This window comes from Panthera tigris, chromosome F2, assembly GCF_018350195.1.
Source record: "Panthera tigris isolate Pti1 chromosome F2, P.tigris_Pti1_mat1.1, whole genome shotgun sequence".
Classification (NCBI taxonomy): domain Eukaryota; kingdom Metazoa; phylum Chordata; class Mammalia; order Carnivora; family Felidae; genus Panthera; species Panthera tigris.
The window spans coordinates 34,235,872-34,258,538 of record NC_056676.1 but is presented as its reverse complement, the minus strand read 5'-3'; the positions used below and the strand labels follow the sequence as shown (position 1 = coordinate 34,258,538).

At 35.1% G+C, this 22,667-nt stretch overlaps 1 protein-coding gene and 1 pseudogene across 13 annotated transcripts in view; both read left to right on the top strand.

Annotated features, from left to right (window-relative positions):
• RMDN1 (regulator of microtubule dynamics 1) overlaps nucleotides 1-22,667 on the top strand; it is a 54,973-nt gene that overhangs the window by 17,316 nt on the left and 14,990 nt on the right. For all 13 annotated transcript variants that reach the window (XR_006212870.1, XR_006212869.1, XR_006212872.1 and 10 more), the window contains 3 exons: nucleotides 1,294-1,411; nucleotides 9,378-9,474; nucleotides 11,525-11,684. Coding sequence is in view for 9 of the 13 variants with exons in the window: in XM_042972961.1 (XP_042828895.1) it covers nucleotides 1,294-1,411; nucleotides 9,378-9,474; nucleotides 11,525-11,684 (375 nt within the window). In the remaining 4 variants the exon portion in view is untranslated. The remainder of the gene's footprint in view (nucleotides 1-1,293; nucleotides 1,412-9,377; nucleotides 9,475-11,524; nucleotides 11,685-22,667) is intronic.
• On the top strand, nucleotides 3,823-5,208 carry LOC102970244 (annotated as a pseudogene).

Genomic DNA, 22,667 nt, shown 5'->3' with positions numbered 1-22,667 from the left:
TGAATTCAAGAGGAAGTTAAAATTAAAACTTTTAAGAAAACTTTTAAAATTAAAAAAATTAAAATTAAATTAAATTTAAAAAATTTAAAAAAAACTTTTAAAATTAAAACTTTTAAAAATTAATAAAAGAAAACCACAACTTATAAAGATAGTATAGCTTGGCTCATACCAGTGGGAATGAATCAACAGAAAGGGAAAAAATGATACTATTTATGTGAAAGAGAAGAACTGTTGTAGCAAAGAATTGGTGGAGTGATGTCCATATATATACTCCTTCTTTACCATTGGTTTTGAGAATTCTGGCCATAATTATGAAAATTAATTTATAAATATGTTTGAATATGCTCTTTATTGTTTAATTAAAAACTGGGTTTTGTGGATCACTTTTGAAGATATCTTTAAAAGCCATGCACATTTTTTATGTGTAGTAATCACCATATTTGATAATTTTCATCTCATCTGTTAAGATTGGTACTTATATGTTAGAATCTTATATTTTATTTCATGCAGTTACAATATCCATGCCTCCTCAAATGAAATATAGATCTGGGGTGCCTGGGTGCTTCATTTGGGTGTGCATCTGACTTTGGCTTAGGTCATGATCTCACAGTTCGTGAGTTCAAGCCCCGCGTCAGGCTCTGTGCTGACCGGTCAGAGTCTGGAGACTGCTTCAGATTCTGTGTCTCCCTCTTTCTCTGCCCCTCTCTGCTGGTGCTATGTCTCTGTCTCTCTCAAAAATAAATAAACATTTGAAAAAAATTTTTAAAAATGAAATGTAGATCTTATAATGCAGCACTTACCAGCATAACTGTGATTGTTAGATAAGTTACTATCATTAGCCTTAGCCATTGTTATGAAACTTTTCTTGAAAAAGGATATACTCTCCCTATAAGGTAACTTTGTGAAATAGTTTCACTGAAGAATTTGATGAAATAAATTTTGAGCTTCCAATATTCTTTTTCTTTTAAGTTTATTAATTTTGAGGGAGAGAGAGAGGGACAGGGAGGAGCCAGAGAGAGAATCCAAGCAATCTCTGCACTGTCAGTGCAGAACCTGATGCACACCTCAAACTCTAGGAACTGTGCCAGACCATGACCAGAACCAAAGTCAAGAGTCGGACGCTTAACTGACTGAGCCAACCAGGTACCCCTGAACTTCCAATATGCTTAGGATTGATTGCTTTGGGGGTAGGAGAAAATTGATGTGATTTTTTTTTTTTAATTAATTTTTGCTAGGAGTAGCTGTTCCTGCAAATTTTGTGTTTGATAACTCTGACCATAATTGTTTCCATAGGTGATGGGAAACCTAGGAGCTTTCAAAAGAAGCCTTTTATTCTCAGCCTTATCTTATTTGGGTTTTGAAGCATATCAAGTATTTTCCCAGGCTGCTGTGGTTCATGCCATAGCCAAAGGTAAGCCTAAGCTAAACATGTGGACTACTTAGAGTTATTTATGTTTTTTATATTTTGTCAATGACTTAGAGTTGTTTTTGAATAGGTAATGAAACTAACATTGTTAAAGGCTATATTATTTTCTGCTTTTCTCTACTTGTTAGTGAGTCTGATAATATATATATGTATGTATATATATGTATGTATCTGTGTATGTTATATCTGTGTGAATATGTATATATATCTGTATATATATATAATTTCTTCTAGTAATTAGAGTTCCTTCAGTGAGAAATACTCTATTAATACTTTGTAGTTTTATGGGACCCTTGAGGTAAGAATGTTTTTTTACTTTTTTTTTTTTTTTTAAAGGGAAACAGAGAGAATTTGTTCTACCAGATATTTAAATTTTTTTTTTAACGTTTTTATTTATTTTTGAGACAGAGAGACAGAGCGTGAACAGGGGAGGGGCAGAGAGAGAGGGAGACACAGAATCCGAAACAGGCTCCAGGCTCTGAGCAGTCAGCACAGAGCCCGACGCGGGGCTCAAACTCACAAACCACGAGATCATGACCTGAGCCGAAGTCGGACGCTTAACCGACCAAGCCACCCAGGCGCCCCTGTTTTTTTACATTTTTAAATGGTTGAGGGATTTGTCAGGGAGAGATATATATACCACAAAGACTATATCTGGCCCTTATGACACAATGATTTTTTTGTTTCCTTAATTCCAAGGTATTACACTCTTCTTGGTATAGTTAGGAAAGGCCCAATTACTTTGAGGTAGAAGTATTTTATTTACCAACAATGCAATTTTCTACTATCAAGTAACTGATAGAAAAGTAAAAAAATGCCATCAAATTTTTTATTTGGCATTCTATAGATAAGTAAACATAGACTTGCCATATGTAAAAAATTAAATGTAATTAAACCAGTTGTGTATGTAGAGAGAGCCATAATTTCAGTATATTAGGAAAAAAACCCTTTTTTTAATGTTTGTTTATTTTTGAGAGAGAGAGAGAGAGAGAGAGGGAGTTGAGGAGAGGCAGAGAGAAAGGGAGACAGGATCCAAATTGGGATCTGGGCTGACAACAGAAAGCTTGGTGTGGGACTTGAACTCACGATCCATGAAACCATGACCTAAGCCAAAGTTGGACACTTAACTGACAGACTGCCCCAGGTGCCCCGGAAAAAAAACTTTTAATTTATGAGTTAAACCTTTTTATTTTTTATAGTCCCCACCTTTTAATCATCAAGAAGGTGACTGGGGAAGGAAGCAGAGATTTTATTTTGAATAGATGTTCTTTTTAAAGTTGTGATAGTTGAAGAATTTGAGAATATTAGCCAAAAACTACTAGTTATTTATTGATTTCATTCGCCCATGACTATTCTTATCTTTAAAAGAGCAAATAATTGAGAATTACTATGTTTTTGTTTTGTCTTTTCCTTTTTTAATGGATAATTTTTATGAAGGATAAAGTAGAGGATTTGATTCCGTAGACTTTTCACCCTAACCTCAATTCTCATAGAAACCTTGTAAAGTAGTTAGGACAAAAGTGTATTATGACACAATAGTTTTTTAAAACTTATCCTTGAGAGGTGTTGCGGTTTTAAGATTTTTCTGTGTGTTTGTGTGTGTGTGTGTGTGTGTGTGTGTGTGTGTGTGTGTCTGTGTGTGTGTGTGTCTGTGTGTGTGTGTTCGTATTCCATTATGGTATTTAAAAAAATTTTTTTTAATTTATATTTATTTATTTTTGAGAGACAGAATGAGACAGAGCATGAGTGGAGGAGGGGCAGAGAGAGGAGACCCAGAATCTGAAGTAGGCTCCAGGCTCTGAGCTGTCAGCGCAGAGCCCGACGTGGGGCTCGAACCCACGAACTGTGAGATCATGACCTGACCTGAAGTCGGACACTTAGCCGACTGAACCACCCAGGCGCCCCTACTATTTTTTTCAAAGTGAACTCTGCCCAAGGTGGGCTTAAATTTAGGACCGAGATATCATGAGTCACATTCTTTACTGACTGAGCCAGCCGGGCTCCACCCATTATAGTATTAACTTTTGAAAAGAAGCTCAGAGTTAAAACTTCTTCAAAGTCAAAGTGTCAGAGCAGAAATGAGAATTTTAATCAATTTTTTTTCATCTGTCACAGTTTCAGTGTGCTTTAGCACCATTTCCTTACAGAAAATTAGTGCAAATTTGTAGTGCTTCCCTGAGCAACAAAAGAGAGGCAAAGGTGAAATTAATTTTAGCTTTAATGGTAATAGCTCCTTTTTTCAAAGGTGTTTTTATTTAAAATTACTGTGTATTCAGTAGATTAAAAAGAACATTTTAATGTGCTAGACAGCTTGTGAGGGTCGCACAAACTGGGTGTGGTCTTGTGTAGCCACAGTAGCTAGCTGGCAGGGTGGGGTGGGGGAGGAGAATTAGGGGTTTAGTGTGTTAAACCTGTTTCTTTGTGCCTCAGAGAACACTGGTGTGGCTTTTTTCCCCATTCTCTTCCTCTACTTCTTGCATGAGACACCATGAGCTGGGCTGGGGGAATCCTGTGGGCAAGCCAGAGACCAGGCACCATAGGAGTGAATTTCTTTTGCCTAGGGATGGCTCTGTGTCCCTGCCAGGTGGCATGCATCCCCTTTAGGGACAGCTGGTCCTTCAGTCCAATCTCCAAGATTATAACTGTCAGGTGTGAACTTACTAAGAATTTCACCTCAGAGGAGACAGTTCATCACAATAAGATCTCCGTTATAGGAACTGGATCAGTTGGCATGGCCTGTGGTATCAACATCTTATTCAAAGGCTTGAGTGATGAAGTTGCCTTTGTGGATGTTGATGAAGGCAAACTGAAGGGTGAGACAGTAGATCTTCAACATGGCAGCTCTTTCATGAAAATGCCAAATATATTTTCCAGCAAAGATTACCTTGTCAGTGCAAACTCCAACCCAGTGATTATCATAGCAGGTGCATGTCCAGGAAAAGGAGAAACATGCCTTGATGTAGTCAAGAGAAATGTGTCCTTCTTTAAATTAATGATTCCCAACATTACCCAGTATAGTCCCCAGTGCAAAATGATAGTGGTTTCCAGTCCAGTGGATATGTTAACTTATGTAGCTTGGAAGTTGAGTGCATTTTCCCTGTTATTGGAAGTGGCTGTATCTGGATACTGCCCATTTCTGTTTCTTTATTGGGCAAAGGCTCGGTATCCACTCCAGAAGTTGTCATGGATGGATCTTTGGAGAACATGGAGACTCAAGTGTACCTGTGTGGAGTGGAGTTAACATTGCTGGTATCCCGTTGAAGGATCTGAATTCAGAAATAGGAATGGATAAAGATCCTGAGCACTGGGAAAATGTCCCCAAAGAAGTGATAACCTGTGGTTATGAGATGGTTAAAATGAAATGTTATACTAATTGGGCTGTTGGCCTATCTGTAGTTAATTTAATGGAAAGCATTTTGAACTATCTTAGGAGAGTGCATCCAATTTCCACCATAACTAAAGGCCTCTATGGAATAAATGAAAAGGTATTCCTTAGTGTTCTTTGTATCCTGAGAGAGGATGGTATTGCAGACGTTCTAAAAATAAACCTGACCCCTGAAGAGGCGGTCTGTTTGAAAGAGTTTAGAAAAGCTCTGGGAAATACAGAAGGAGATCAAGGTTTAAGTTGTTTAAAGCCACCCTTATGAAGTTATTGATGGAGAGATAGTAGTTAATAGGATTATATATCAAACTTTTGAATAAACTTGAATTCATATATGTATATATCTAGTAGTTGCTATTTGGTCTAAATGTATGATGTATGTGTTTAATGTGTTATAGAAGTTCTGGTTCTTTTCATCCAGTATATACCAATTCTTTCATTCTGGCTGGATTTCATATTCATTTATATGCTGTTTTAAAAAAAAGTTGTAACTTCCTCTACAAATATAAAAATAAAAGTATTTACAAACAAAAATAGCTCTGTTGATTCCAATTCTAACACCAAATAAAACCTTGATTTGACCTTGAAAAACAATTTTTAATATTCTAAGGTGTAACTTATTCTGAAATCTAAATGTATTGTCTTTATTAAAGATTTTAATGAAAGCTGCCTTATATTTTAGAATCCTTCCTGTGTTTTCAAGCATATTTTGAGCACTTAGAACGTTGATACAAAATATGGAGTATGGATATTTATTTAGCCTACTTTGATTTTCTTTAGCTTTGTTTTCTTACATAAAATGTCATTTTATAATTAGTTGATTGGCATGCTCGTTATAATTTGTGAGACTAGGCCATAGCCCTTGGGGAAAAAATCAATTATTGATAAAATATAGAGATCAGATTTTCTTTTAACTTGGAAAATGATTCATGTTTCTATAAAGTCTTAATTCCATCACTCCTTACAAGTTTTACTCTGTCATATATCTGACTCCCATTTGGTGTGCTGTGGTCTTTATAATTTTTAGGAAATGATCTTTAGAGAATTCTGCTCATCAAAACTGCTTCTCTTTAGAGTTGCTTCACCATTGAAGCCAATTAAAATTTTTTTTCCTCATCAATATACTGGGATAAAATCCTATTCTGAAGTGAGATGTTTTTAGAAATTAAGGGCATATATATTTTTTTGACCTTTCATTTGGATGGGATTGTGGGACTCATTTTTAAAATGGTAATGTCTAGGGGCGCCTGGGTGGCTCAGTCGGTTGAGCGGCTGACTTCGGCTCAGGTCATGATCTCGCGGTCCGTGAGTTCGAGTCCCGCGTCGGGCTCTGTGCTGACAGCTCAGAGCCTGGAGCCTGTTTCAGATTCTGTGTCTCCCTCTCTCTGACCCTCCCCCGTTCATGCTCTGTCTCTCTCTGTCTCAAAAATAAATAAACGTTAAAATGGTAATGTCTATATTTACCACAAGATAATGCAAATACCCACTTGGTCGTAATTGAAGAACTCCAGTAGAAAGTTTTTCATTATTTCCTTAAAATAGACAAAATTTAAAACTCCTAAAGATATGCTAATACAGTCACAGTACTCGTGTGTGTGTGTGTGTGCGTGCGTGTGTGTGTGAAAGTTCACTTGTAAAGTACCTAAAAGATAATTATAAGTGGCCCATTAGTAAATAAAGATTCGTCATATCACTTCACTTGTCTCTCTTCATATACCTGTATTGATTCCTCTTTGATGAATCTACAGAACTGAGGCTAGTGCTCCTTCATCTGTGTTTCATTGTACTACAGCAGGGCATAAAGAGGTACTGTGCATCCAGTACTGCTTAGGCACAGTATTGTTGATGTGAAAAATTTGCCTTAAATTTTGATGATGTTGCTACTTAGAGCCTTCTAACCCTAGAAAAATCCTAGAGTATCTGAAAAAATCTAGATACTCATTTGTAAGTTCTATAAGGAGAAACTTCTAGAAATAGAGCTGTTTTGCTTGCTTAGAGGAGTAGAGTTTTTGTCCAGATACCTCTCACATGGTTAAGAGTACACGTACCAAGAAAAATCAGAAAGCCAAAATTTACTAACTTAGGTCACATCAGTGACATTTTTTTAAATTCTAAAAATTATGATCTTGTGCATATTCATTTTAGGCTAAATTTAAGATTTCATTGTACAGCTGAATTAATATCTCAGTTCATCCTGGATATTCATTATTAAGTTGAAAAGTAATTTACTTTAAAAGTGTAGTCCATTTTATAGAATATGGTCTCTCTATGTCAGTAACATAGCTTATTTTTAAATATTTTCAGGAAAAGTACAGAGCATTAAACAAGTAAAAAAAACAAAACAAAACAAAACACAGCTGATTTGCAGATATGAGTGGTCTACAGTATGCTCCCACCCTAGTGCCTATGTGAGTCTGTAGTGTCAGAGTAAGTGCATTTTTTTCCTATAAATTTCACACTGTATGATTTTAGAAATTTCTGTTTAAGAATTAAGAAAAACATATTTAAACCCTGGATATTATAGCTTATGGTACTATACTGTATAATAAAGAAATAGGAAATAAGTGATTTAAGAAGTTAAGAATAGTGCACAAAAGATTTAAATCATTTTAAATTATTAACTTTATTTCTACATTCTTCTTTTAATTGTGTGGATGATGAGTTGAAGCATTCCTAGATCACGTTAAGGACAGTAATCTCTATCAGTCTTCTTGGAAAGTCTGAGAAAAATCAGTGAATAGATTTAAATATAGCTTTGCTATTTACACATACCATGTATACATTCAAATATGCCAGATCAGTGTTTTTAATATTGTATAAGTTTTGTGTGACAGCAGCTGTAACAAATTACCACAAATTTAGTAACCTTAAACAACATAGATTTATTATCTTACAGTTCTGTAGTTCAGAAGTCCCCAAAATGGGTCCCGGTAGATTAAAATCAAGGAGTTGGCAGGGCTGTATTTCTTTCTGGAGGCTTTAGGAGAGAATTCTTATTTTCAGCTTCTAAAGGCTTTCCACATTCCTTTACTGAAGACCCCTTTCCTCCATGTTACAAACCAGCAATCATTTCACTCTGGCCTTGTTTTCTTTGTTATACCTCATCTGACGTTCTTCTTCCGCCTTCCTCTTCTACTTTTAAGGACTCCTGGGAGTCCTTAAAATGATCCAAGATCATTTCCTATCTTAAGGTTAGCTGATTAGTAGCCTTAATTCTAGTTACAAACTTAATTCCCCTTTGCCATGAGACCTATACATTTTTACAGGTTCTGGTGATTAAGATGTAGACCTTTTGGGGACCATTATTCTGCCTACCACAAATATTGACTAAGAATGCTAAGATTACTACTTTTTAAGAATCTTTGGGTTGTTGGGAGTGCCTGGCAGGCTCAGTTGGTAGAGGACACAACTCTCGATCTTGGGGTTGTGAATTTGAGCCCCAGCTTGGGTGTAGAGATTACTTAAAAAAAAATCTTTGGGTTGTTGTAACCCAAATTTGGACAATCAGCCACTGATAAAAATATACAATAAAATGGAAGCAAACTTAAGAAAGTTAACCAGCCATGTGAATATTAAATTCTAACACCCAACCAGATTGAGGTAGGATTAAAGAAGAATTTGCGAATTCATTTAATTTTTCTTAAGCTAGTTATAAGTATATCATGATGCTAACTTAGTAAAAAAATACTTCATATAGTGTCAAATTCAGGAGATTTTTTTCTGGTCTAGAGCTTAATTTTAAAAAAAATTAAACCTCAAATACATTCTTATCAATTAAAGCATACTAAGGTAAATAATAAACTTAATTGAACATATTGAAATGTTGGCTTATCTGTAGGACTAAGTAATACTGTACCCTTATAGAAGACAGTTCAGTATGTTGTTCCTTAGTAATAATTGGAATATCCTGAAATTCAAGCTTACTGTTTTTTTTCAGGAACTAATCAACTTTTTTTAGAGCATCATGTTGTCTATAAGGTTTGTGTGTTTTGTAGTAATGTATAAACTAGTTAATGAATTGGTTGGTGTATAGTGCCAGTGAGGGTAGTTTCAGATTCTCTGTGTAGTTAAATTCATGTAAGTTTTTGATGACAGATTTGACTCTTTCTATAACAGCATCTGTATAAGTTAGATCATAGAGTCTAGTGAAACAGTGTGGTGCAGTTCATTCAAATTAATAATTTTCAGTACTGGAAGTGGATATTACATCATCATTTTCAACAATGAATGGTATTTAGCAACAACAACAGAGAGTTTGTGTGTGTGGAGGGTAAGGGTACCATAACTTTCTTGCAGGAAATTTCATTTAAAAAAATATATTTAGTCAGTTCCACAATAAGTTTTCTATGTTTTTCTTTTCTCCGGTTTCAGTAAACACTTAACTGCGATAGCTTCATTTACTTATTTCTACTACACTTAAATATAGGTTCTTCAGAATTTCTGATACTTCTTTATAGGTGATTTCTATATCTAATTTCTTTTTCTTATATATGAAAGTGTTTATATTTCTTAGCATTATTGCCATCTGGCTTGGGAAGACCTACTTTATTGTGTCTTTTTCATTTTTAGTCTTCAGAGTTGAAGAAATTCTTGAACAAGCAGACTACCTATATGAGAGTGGAGAAACAGAAAAACTTTATCAGTTGCTGACTCAATACAAGGAAAGGTAGGCAATATATGATAGGCTTGGGTTTGCAGTTTCCTCAAAGTTTTTGTTATTTAACAATTAAGATGGTTCTTGGTGCTTGAAATTTTTATATTTTTTTAAAAAAATTTTACTGCAAAATAATGTTTCTTAGTGTTTAATTTATAGTATAATGTTTCAGTAAATGATTCACAAGTGCCACATGTATCTCAATGATTTAATAAAGGTGATTCTCCATAGTTATTCTAGTAGAATGTTGAAGTATTTTTTTTACATTTGTTATTTTGCTTTGGATCATATGAGGTAGTTGTTGAATATATGGTTATCTCATATATCTATGTTGTATATTTCTCATGTTTTTAAGTTAATTTCTTACTGGCATAGGATATAAATGAATTAGGATGATCATATGCCACCATTGAATAGTATCTGTGTATCACTTCAAATTTTTTTTTTTAATGTTTATTTTTGAGAGGGAAAGAGAATGCAAGCAGGGGAGGGACAGAGTGAGTGGGAGATGCAGAATTCGAAGCAGGCTTCAGGCTCTGAGTTGTCAGCACAGAGCCCATTGAGGGGCTTGAACTCATGAACCGTGAGATCATGACCTGAGCTGAAGTCGAATGCTTAATGACTAAGCCACCCAGGCGCCCCTGTGTATCAATTTAGAAGCAGTTTTTTAGAGAAACTAAAAATGCCTCCTTTTTCCATTTTAAGTATTAGATTACATGTTTAGTCCAGAGTATCACTATGTAGTCAGTTTGGGGGAGGATTCAAGTGGAAGGAGATTCTACCCTATTAAATAGGTTAAATAAGGCTAAAATGGCATTGCCAGACCACATATTTACTTAATCTTCTAAGCTAAAGATATTGAGTCATTTTCAGCTACCTTTCTTAGATTCCCAAGACCAGTTTTCCACCACAACCCATCAATTTTACTTCCCAAATGTCTATAGGATCCATTTTTTCCTCTCCATGTTCCCCTTAGTTACTTGTAGGGGCTGGTTTGGTATTTTATAGTCCTTTCAGTAATTACTTGAAAAGCAAGCTGTAAGATAGTTACCCCATATTTAATTATAGATATACAGTTGCTACCTTTAGTTTCAAAATTTTATGTGACTACCATTTTTTTAAGTTTATTTATTTATTTTGAGAGAGTAAGCGAGAGAGAACGTGAGCAGGGGAGGAGCAGAGAGAGAGGGAAAAAGAGAATCCCAAGCAGGCTCTGCTGTCAGTGCAGAGCCCCATGCAGGGCTTGATCCCGTAACCGTGAGATCATGACCTTAGCTGAAATCAAGAGCTGGATGCTCAACCGACTGAGCCACACAGGCCCCCCAGGTGAATACCATTTTTTGTTAAGAAATATATAATGGGCTTAAGGGCAGACATTTAATAAAAAGGATTAAAAGTCTAATGTTTTAAAAAATATTTCTAACTCTTAATTATGGTTACTATTTCATTTATTAACCATTTCTTAGTTTATAAAAGTATTTTCAAATGGAAGTTCTTCAAGGGGTCCAGTGCCCTTACTTGAAATATTTCATGCATCATGGAATGGATGACACACGCAAACATAGGATTTATCTTGAGATTTTGTTATATTCAATCATTTATTAACACATATTTATCATATGCCTATTGTGTGCCAGGTACTGTATTTTGGTCTACGGATATAGCAGTTTTGTTTTTTAAAGTATGATCCTGTCTATAAAACTTATTTATTTTATGGGACTATCTGAACCAGGTAGTGAGTTGTCTGAAGTGCCAAAGCCTTAAGTTACATGTTGAATTTGTAGTGCAAGTGTTTGGAGAATTAAAATACAAAGGTCTTTTCTAAGGAAGTTAGTATTTTAGATATCATAAGAAAGTTTAATATTTATGTGTAGTATTTTGTAGGAAATTTTAGCAAATAAAGTTTTTGTGTGAAAGAATATAGCATTGTGAATAATGACTTTTGACACTGCTAAATCTTCACTGACCTGTAAGACCATCATTATGTATTCATTAGTGCTGTGACCTTTAACAGTTTTTACATTTGAGCTAAACTGGTTATTTTATATTTATTTCAAATTAGTGAAGACGCAGAGTTACTGTGGCGTTTGGCACGGGCATCACGTGATATAGCTCAGCTTAGTGGAACCTCAGAAGAGGAGAAAAAGCTCTTGGTCTATGAAGCCCTAGAGTATGCAAAAAGAGCACTAGAAAAAAATGAACGCAGTTTTGCAGCTCATAAGGTGAGGTCCTTAATATAATAAACTGTTACTATCTATTGAGAGGTACATTAGTCTATACCTACCTATGATTCCTGATTTATGTGGGAAAGAAAATTTGTCTATATTAAAGAAGTAGGGAAGAGATTTATTTTTATAACATTTGTTCAAAAAGATGTAGTTTTTTCTTTGCATTCTTGAACATTTATTCTAACTTTATTAGTGTGTTGATAACTTAGTTTTGTGAATGCTTATTTTTTTATTTTTAAAAATTTTTTAACATTTATTTATTATTGAGAGACAGAGACAGAACATGAGCATGGGAAGGGCAGAGAGAGAGGAAGACAGAGTCTGAAGCAGGCTCCGGCTCTGAGCTATCAGCACAGAGCCCGACGTGGGGCTCGAACCCACAAACTGCGAGATCATGACCTGAGCCAAAGTCGGATGCTTAACCGACTGAGCCACCCAGGCGCCCCTGTGTATGCTTATTTTTAAACAGTTAATAGTTTCATGAATTACCTATACCTTTATTCCTAGTAGTATAAGCACTTGACAATTGTTTACTCATTTTCCTCACATTATATTTCTGTTTTATGTAGAGGTGAGAGTGGAGTGGCTGGACAGCTGAGACCTAGTGTAACTTTCACATGTAACTCTGCTACTTTCTGAATTTCCTAATTGGTTTAGAATAATGTTTTTCAGTGGACACTGTAGGGAGACATGGGGACATTATTTGTCTTTTGATTAGGACATCATGTTATCATGTTGGACTATCCTCAGCAGACCCCCAAAGTCATTGTGACAGCCAAATTCCATCTCCACCATTTCTAAATGCTCCCTTCTTAGAGGCCAGTCTCCCTCAGCACCCCCTCCCTGATTAATACTGGTTTATATTAAAAATAAAAAATAAGGATTCTTTAAGTTTGTTGAGATTTGTTTTATAACCCAGAATATGGTCCAGCTTTGTAAATTTTCTTTGTGCACATGAAAAGAATGCTTATTCAGTTTCTTGTTGGGAGTATTTTATAAATGTCATTCAGGTCAAGTTGGTTCATAGTGCTGTTTGAGTCTTCTGTATCCTTACTGATACTCTGTCTGGTTGCTCTATAAATTATTGAGAGAAGGATGTTGAAACGTCCAAGTATAGTTGTAGGTTTGTTTCTTTGCAGTATTTTTAAATTTTTTTCTTTCTTTTCTCTTGAATTTTATTTTACTTTTTAAAATTTACATCCAAGTTAGTTAGCATATAGTGCAACAATGATTTCAGGAGTAGATTCCTTAATGCTCCTTACCCATTTAGCCCATCCACCCTCCCGCAACCCCTCCAGTAACCTTCTGTTTGTTCTCCATATTTAAGAGTCGCTTATATTTTGTCCCCCTCCCTGTGTTTATATTACTTTTGCTTCCCTTCCCTTGTGTTCATCTGTTCTGTGTCTTAAAGTCCTCATCTGAGTGAAGTCATATGATATTTGTCTTCCTTTGACTAATTTCACTTAGCATAGTACCTTCTAGTTCCATTCACATAGTTGCAAATGGCCAGATTTCATTCTTTTTGATTGCTGGGTAATACTCCATTATGTATATAGACCACAGCTTCTTTATCCATTCATCCATTGATGGACATTTGGGCTCTTTCCATACTTTGGTTATTGTTGATAGTGCTGCTATAAACATTGGGGTGCATGTGCCCACTCAAAACAGTATAACTGTATCCGTTGGATAAATACCTAGCAGTGCAATTGCTGGGTTGTAGGGTAGTTCTATTTGTAATTTTTTGAGGAACCTCCATCCTGTTTTCCAGAGTGGCTGCATCAGTTTGCATTCCCACCAGCAGTGCAAGAGAGATCCTCTTTCTCCGTATCCTTGCCAACATCTGTTGTGCCTGAGTTGTTAATGTTAGCCATTCTGACAGGTGTGAGGTGGTATCTCATTGTGGTTTTGATTTGTATTTCCCTGATAATGAGTGATGTTGAGCATTTTTTCATGTGTCAGTTGGCCATCTGGATGTCTTCTTTAAAGAAGTATCTATTCATGTCTTTTGCCCATTTCTTCACTGGATTATTTGTTTTTTGGGTGTTGAGTTTGATAAGTTCTTTATAGATTTTGGATACTAACTCTTTATCTGATATGTCGTTTGCAAGTGTCTTCTCCCATTCTGTCGGTTGCCTTTTAGTTTTGCTGATTGTTTCCTTCACTGTGCAGAAGGCTTTTTATTTTGATGGGATCCCAGTAGTTCATTTTTGCTTTTGTTTTCCTTGCCTCTGGAGATGTTAAGAAGTTGCTGTGGCCAAGATCAAAGAGATTTTTGCCTGCTTTCTCCTCATGGATTCTGATAGCTTTCTGTCTTACATTTAGGTCTTTCATCGATTTTGAGTTTATTTTTGTGTATGGTATAAGAAAGTGGTCCAAGTTCATTTCTCTGCATATCGCTGTCTATTTTTCCCAGCACCATTTGCTGAAGAGACTGTCTTTATTCCATTGGATAGTCTTTCCTGCTTTGTCAAGATTAGTTGGCCATAGGTTTGTGGGTCCTTTTCTGGGTTCTCTATTCTGTTCCATTGATGTGAGTGTCTGTTTTTGTGCCAGTACCATACTGTCTTGATGATTACAGCTTTGTAATACATCTTGAAGTCAGGATTGTGATGCCTTCTGCTTTGGTTTTCTTTTTCAAGATTGCTTTGGCTTATCGGTGTCTTTTCTGGTTCCATATAAATTTTAGGATTTTTTGTTCTAGCTCTGTGAAGAATCCTGGTTAATTTGATAGATATTGCGTTTTTGTTTTTGTTTTTGTTTTTAATTTAAAAAATTTTTTTAGAGAGAGAGCATTAACAGGGGAAGAGAGGCAGGGAGAGAAAGAGAGAGAGACAGAGAGAATCCTAAGCAGGCTCCATGGTCAGCACACAGCCTGATGCTTGGCTTGATCCCATAACCCTGGGATCATGACCTGAGCTGAAATCAAGGACCCTCAACTGAGCCACCCAGGTGCCCCTTTTTGCAATTTATTAATTTTTGCAGCATGTATTTTAAAGTGCTGTTATTAGGAATATAAACATTTAGGATCGATTATATTTTCTTGATGCATTGACCTCTTTATCATTATAAAATGATCCCCTTTATCTTTGAAATAACTCTTGGGTTTTTTTGTTTGTTTTTTTCTTTTTCTTTTGGTTTTATAGTCTACTTTGTTTGATATTAACATAGCAACTCTTATTTTCTTTTGATTAATGAAAGAATTTGTAGCATGTTACATCCTTTTCTGTCCTTTTACTTTTAACTGATTGTGTCCTTATATTTAACATATACTTGTAAACAGGTGATAAGTCTTTGATTTTTACTTCTGTATTTCGCATCATATAAAATTCATTATTGTAATAACGTACACTGCAGTGGATTTTTAGCATTTTCACTGTGTTGTGCAGTCATCATCGCTGTCTAATTCCAGAATATTTTTGTTACTCCCAAAACAAACCTTATATTTATTACCAGTTAATCCCAATTCTCCACTTTCTGTCCCCTGCCAAGCACTAATCTAGTTTCTGTCTCTGTGAATTTGCCTGTTCTAGACATTTTATATAAATGGAATCATATAATATGTGTCCTTTGTGTGTTTGGCTTCTTTCCCTTAGCATAATATTTTCAAGGTTTATCCATACTGAGTATGTGACAGTACTTCATTTTTTTATGACTGAGTAATACTTCATTGTTTGGGTATACCAGTTTTGTTTATCCATCAACTGGTGAACATTTAGGTTGTTTCTCCTTTTTTGCTATTATGAATAATAGCACTGTAAACAATTGTGTACAAGTTTTTGTGTGAACGTCTGCTTTCACTTCTTTTTTTTCTTATTGAGGTAACTTCACACAACATAAAATTAACCATTTTAAAGTGCCCAATATAGTGACATTTAATACATTTACAATGTGGTGTAACCATTACCTCTATGTAGTTCCAGAACACTTGTGTCACCCTGGAAGGAAACCCTGTACCCATTAAGTAGTCACTTTCTATTTACTCTTATTTCCAGCCCTTGGCAAACACTAATCTGCTTTCTGTCGCTATGGCTTTACCTACTCAGGATATTTCCTAGAAGTGGAGTCATACAGAATGGGATCGTTTGTGTCTGACATCTTTCACTTATCATGTTTTTGAGGCCCATCCACATTGTAACATGTATCAGTACTTTATTCCTTTTTATGGATGAATAATATTCCATTGTATGGATATATATACCACATTTTGTTTACCTATTGATTAGTTGATGGACATTTGGATTATTTCCACATTTTTGGATATTGTTTATAACTATCAACAGTCATGTACAAATATTTGTTTAAATACCTGTTTACAGTTCTTTTGAGTATGTATCTAGGAATGGACTTGCTGGGTCATATGTAATTCTATGTAATTCTTTTTGAGGAACTGTCAAATTGTTCTTCAAAGTAGCTGTACTATTTTACATTACTGACAGCAATGTATGAGAGGGTTCCAGTTGCTTCACAACCTTGCTAACTCTTGTAATTATCCATTAAAAAAAATTAACAATTACTGGGTGTGAAGTGGTTTCTTATGGTTTTGATTTGCATTTTCTAATGAGTAATGATGTTGAGCATCTTTTCATGTGCTTATTTGACATTTGTATATCTTCTTTGGAGAAATATCTATTCAAATTCTTTGCCCATTTTTAAACTGGGTTTGTCTTTTTATTGTTGAGGGTTTTGTTTGTTTGTTTATTTTTGAGAGAGAGCACAAGTGGAGAGGGGCAAAGAGAGAGGGGGACAGAGGATCCAAAGCACACTCTGCACTGAGAGCAGCGAGCCTGATGTGGGACTCAAACTCATGAATCATGAAATCATGACCTGAGACGAAGTTGGACACTCACAACTGAGCCACCCAGGGGCCCCTTTATTTAGTTTTAAGAGTCTTTTCTGAATATTAGTCTCCGGTTATATATATAATGTGCAAGTATTTTCTCCCATTATGTGGATTGTCTTTTTACTTTCTTGATGATGTTCTTTGATGCATAAGTTTTTAATTTTGAAGAAGTCCAGTTTAGTTTTCTTTGATTGCTTGTGCTTTTGGTGTCATATCTAAACTCTTGTCCAGTCCAAAATTACACAGATTTTCACCTATTTGTTTCTAAGAGTTTTATATCTTTTAGCCTTTACATTTAGTCTTTGATCCTAAAAAGTTAACCTTTATACATGGTGAGGTAGGAGTTCAAATCCATTCTTTTCCATGTAAATTTCCAGTTGTCCCAGCACCATTTGTTGACTCTTTTTTCTCCATTTTCATCCTTGATGAGAATCAGTTGAACATAAATGTATGAGTTTATTTTTGAATTCTCAATTCTCTTTCATCAGTCTACATGTAGACCTGTTGGTCTTTGTGCCAGTATCATGATGTCTTCATTACTATAGCTTTGTGAAAAGTTTTGAAATAAGTAACTGTGAGTCCTCTGTTCTTTTTTAAGATGATTTTGAGAATTCTGAGTTTCTTCAATTTTCATACATATTTTAGGATCAGCTTGTAAATTTCTGCAAAGGAGCCAGTTGGGTTTTTGATAGGGATTTCATGGAGTCTGTAGAGTAGTTTGGGGAGTAGTTTGCCATTTTGACAGCATTGTGTCTTCCAATCCACAGACAAGTGTTGTCTTTCCATTTATTTAGATCCTTTTTTTTTTTCCAACAGTGTTTTGTAATTTTCATTGTGCAAGTCTTGTACTTCTTTGGTTAGATTTATTCTTTAAGTATTTTATTCTTTTTAATGCTATTGGAATTCTTAATTTCATTTTCAGACTGTTCATTGCTAGTGTATAGGAGTGCAACTGATATTTGATCTTATATACTATAGCTTTGCTAAACTCATTTATTGGTTCTATCTACTAGTTTTTTTGTAGATTATTTAGGGTTTTTATTTTTTCTTTTTTTTCTTTTAGAGAGTAGGTGAGTGGACAAGAGGGGCAGAGGGGGAAAGAGAGAATCTTAAGTAGGCTCCACGCACAGCAGGGAGCCTGATAGGGGGCTCCATCCCATGATCATGGGGTCATGACCTGAACCGAAATCAAGAGTTGGACACTCAACTAACTTAGCCACCCAGGTGCCCCTATTTAGGGTTTTTCTTTTTTCTTTTCTTTTTAAAAAGTGAAAGGAAAAATAAATTTTAATAATTTAATCCAATATAGCCAAAATATTAATTCAGTTTGTGATCAATAAAAATAATTTTATTATTTTTTTAATAGAATTTATGGTCCAGTTGGCTAACATACAGTGTGTACCATATGCTTTTGGTTTTGGGGGTAGATTCCTGTGATCCATTGCTTATATACAACATGCAGTGCTCATCCCAGCAAGTGCCCTTAAAATGCCCATCACCCATTTTCCCCTCTCCCTAACCCCTAAGATTTTTCTATATATGACCATGTCATATATAAATAAACTATCTGTGCATAGTTTTAGTTTTTTCTTTACAATTTGGACACCTTTTGTTTTTTATATATATATCTTTTTTTAACGTTTATTTACTATTGCAAGACAGAGAGAGTCAGAGTGTGAGCAGGGGAGGGGCAGAAGGAGAGGGAGACACAGAATCTGAAGCAGGCTCCAGGCTCTGAGCCATCAGCACAGAGCCTGATGCGGGGCTCGAACCCCCAAACCACAAGATCATGACCCGAGCTGAAGTCAGATGCCTAACTGACTGTGCCACTCAGGCGCCCTGGACACCTTTTATTTCTTAATCTTGCTTTGTTTTCCTGGCCAGAACTTCCAGTACAATGATGAGAAGAAGTGACAAAAGCGGATATCTTTGTCTTGTTCCTGATTGTAGGAGGAAAGCTGCTAGGCTTTCACCACTAACTGTGACGTTAACTGTGGGCTTTCCATAAATGCTCCTAATCAGTTGAGAATGTTTCCTTCCAGCAACTAGTTTGTGGAGTGTTTTTATCATGAAAGGGTGTTGGAATTTGTCAGATGCTTTTTTCTGTGTCTGTTGAGATCATCATGTTGGTTTCTTCCCTCTTCATTCTGTTAATGTGGTATCTTCCCTCAATTGATTTTTGTATGGTGAATGAACCTTGTATTTTGGGATAAATCTCACTTGGTCACGTTGTGTAATCCTTTTAATAGGCTGCTGAATTCAGCTTGCCATTATTTTGTTGAGGAATTTTATATCATAAGAGACACTAGTCTTTAGTTTTTTCTTTTTCTCTGGTTTTATTGAGGAAGAATTGACATACATCACTGTGTAAGTTTAAGGTCTATAGCATGATGGTTTGATTGCATATACTGTGAAGTGATTACTACAGTCGGTTCAGCTGATAGTCCATCTTCTAATATAGATGCAGTAAAAAGGAAAGAGAAGAAAAAAAGAAAAGTATTTTTTCCTTGTGATGAGAACTCTTAGGGTTTACTCTCTTACCAACTTCTCTATATATGATACATCAAGTTTAGCTGTAGTCTTCATGTTGTACATTACATCCCTAATATAGTTCACCCTTGAACAACAAGGGATGCTAATCCCTATGCAGTTGAAAATCCACATAAAACTTTTGACGTTCCAAAAACTTAACTTCTAATAACCTGTTGACTGGAAGCCTTAAGGATAACGTAAATAATCAATACATTATTTTGTATGTTATAGGTCTTATATACTGTATTCTCCCTATAAAGTAAATTACAGAAAAGAAAGTATTACTAAAAAAAAATCATAAGGAAAATAAATTCACACTGTATCTTCTCAAGAGAAATCCATGCATAAGTGGATCCACACAGTTTAAATTTGTGTTTTTCAGCTGTACTTATTTATTTTATAACTAGAAGTTTATACATTTTGACCATCTTCCTTCAATTCCCCTTTCTCCTACCTTCCGCCTCTGGTAGCCACAAGTCTTATGCCTTTTTTTTGTTTGTTTAAGATTCCACATATAAGTGAAATCATACAGTACTTTTATTTCACTTAGCATAATGCTTTCAGAGTCTATGTTGTTGCAAATGGCAGAATTTCCTTTTTTTTTTTAATACCTGAATAATATTTCATTGTGTATGTGTATACACACACATACACATACACACACACAACTGCTTTATTCATCTTCTATTGGATCTGTACTTAGGTTGTTTCCATGTCTTGGCTATTGTAAATGCTACTATGAACATAGAGGTACAGATATCTTTTCAAATAGGTAATTTCATTTTGGGGGGATAAATTCCCAAGTAGAAATGATGGATCATATGGTAATTCTATTTTTAATTTTTTTTTGAGGATCTTTCATACTGTTTTCCATAGGGGCTGTAACAATTTAAAATCCCACCAACAGTGCATAAAGGTTCCCTTTTCTCCACATCCATGCCAGCATTTATTTCCTTTTTTTTTTTTAAGTTTATTTTGAGAGAGAGAGAGAGAGAAAGCGCACGTGTGAGAGAGAGAGGGGCAGAGAGAGAGAGAGAGAGAGAGAGAGAGACAATACCAAGCAGGCTCTGTGGGGCTCAATCCCATGACTGTGAGATCATGACCTGAGCCGAAATCAAGAGTAGGATGCTCAACCATCTGAGCCACCCAAGTGCCTCTATCTCTTTTTGATGATGGCCATTCTAACAGATTTGAGGTGATGCCTCGTTGCTATTTTAATTTGCATTTCTTTAATGACTAGTGATGTTGAGCATCTTTTCATGCACCTGTTGGTCTTTCATATATCATCTTTGAATTTTTTTTAATTTTTTTTTTTTACATATATTTATTTTTGAGAGACAGAAACAGAGTGTGAGCAGGGGAGGGGCAGAGAGAGAAGGAAACACAGAATCCGAAGCAGGCTCCAGGCTCTGAGCAAGCTGTCAGCACAGAGCCCGACACAGGGCCTGAACCCACAAACTGTGAGATCATAACCTGAGCTGAAGTCGGACGCTCAACCCACTGAGCCACCCAGGCACCTCAATATATCCTCTTTGAAGAAATGTCTATTCAGGTCCTCTGCCCACTTTTTAATTGCACTGATTTTTCTTCTGCTGTTAAATTGTATGTAATTGTATGAATTATAATTCAGATATTAACCCCTTATTACATAGATCATTTGCAAATATTTTCTCCCGTTAGGTACACTTCATTTTGTTGATGGTTTCTTTTCCTGTGCTGAAGCTTTTTAGTTTGATGTAGTCCCACTTGTTTATTTTTTATTTCGTTGCCTGTGCTTTAGGTGTCATATCCAAAAAATGGTTACCAAGACCCATGTTAAGAGGCTTTATTCCTGTTGTCTTTAGGAGTTGCATAGTTTCAGGTTTTACATTTAAGCCTTTAGCTTATTTTGAGTTAATTTTTGTGAGTGGTGCAACGTTTATTCCTTATACATGTGAATATCCAGTAACCCTAGTGCCATTTTTGTAGTCTGTCCTTCTCAATTGAATATTCGGGGCTCCATTGTCAGATATTAGTTGACTGTATAGTCTTGGGTTTATTTCTGGGTTCTCAGTTCTGACTCATTTGTTTTTATGCAGTGCCATGCTCTTTTAATGCCTATAGCTTTATACTTTTTCTTCTTTCACAGGATTTCTTTGGCTATTCAGGGTCTTTGTGGTTCCCTATAAATTTTAGGTATGTTGTTTTCTACATCTGTAAAAAAATGCCATTGGTATCTTTATGAGGATTGTGTTGAATCTATACACAGATTTTGGTGGTATTGACGTTTTAACAATATTAATACTTCCAGGGCACAAATAGTGATTACCTTTCAATTTATTTGTATCTTCTTTGTTTTCTTTCATCACTGTCTTGCAGTTTTCAGAGTAGAAATCTTTGGCCTTCTTATATACATTTATCCTATTTGGTTGTTTTTGAGGCTCTTGTTATTTCTTTGTCAGAAAATTTGTTGCTAGCATATAGAAATGCTACTGATATTTACATGTTAAATTTATATCTTGCAACTTTACTGAATTTGTTGATTAAACAGATTTTTGTTTGAATTTGGTTGCATCTTTAGAACTTTCTATATATAGAATCATGTCATGTACAAATAGAGACATTCTACTTCTTCCTTTCCAATTTTGATACCTTTTATTTCTTTTTCTTGCCTGATTGCTCTGGGTAGGACTTCAAGTACTGTGTTGAATAGGAGTGGTAAAAGTGGGTACCCTTGTCTTATTCTTGATCTTAGAGGACATCTTAAGCCTTTCATCATTGAGTATGATGTTAGCTGTGGTTTATCACGTATGGTCTTTATTATGTTGAGATATGTTCCTTCTATGTCTAATTCAACTTGTTAGGAGTTTGTTTTTTGTTTTTATCATGAAGGGATATTGAATTTTGTCAGATTCTTTTTCTGCATGTATTAAAATATGATTCTTTTCTTTCTGTTAATGTGATACATCACTTTGATTGATTTGTGTATGTTGAATTGTTTTTGCATCCCAGGGATAAATCCCACTTGATCGTCGTGAATGATTTTTTTTAATGATCTACTGAATTTGGTTTGCTAGTATTTTACTGACAGTTTTTGCAACTATATTAGGTTTCTTTTGTTGTGATGTTTTGTGATGGTTTTGATATCAAAGTAACACTGGTGTCATAGAATACTTAGAGGCATGTTCACTTTTTCTGGGTTTTTTTTTGTTTGTTTGTTTTTTGGAAGAATTGATAGAAGCTTGGTGTTAATTCTTTTTAAACATTTGGTAGAATTCACTAGTGAAGCCATCTGGTCCTGGCCTTCGCTTTGTTGGAAATTCTTTTGATTACTAACTCTTTATTACTACTTATTATTCATTTATTCGGATTTTTTGCTTATTCTTACATCAGTTGGATTGTTGTTTCTAGGAATTTTTCAGGTTTTCTAGGTCAATTAATCTGTTGCCATATGATTGTTGCTACTATTCCTTTATAATCTTTTTTATTCCTAGATTTATTACTGAGGTTAGTAGTAATGTATGCCCTCTTTGACTCCTGATTTTAGTAATTTAACTTTTGTTCTCTTATTATGTCTAGCTAAAAGTTTATAAATTTTGTTGATCTTTTCAGAAAATTAACTT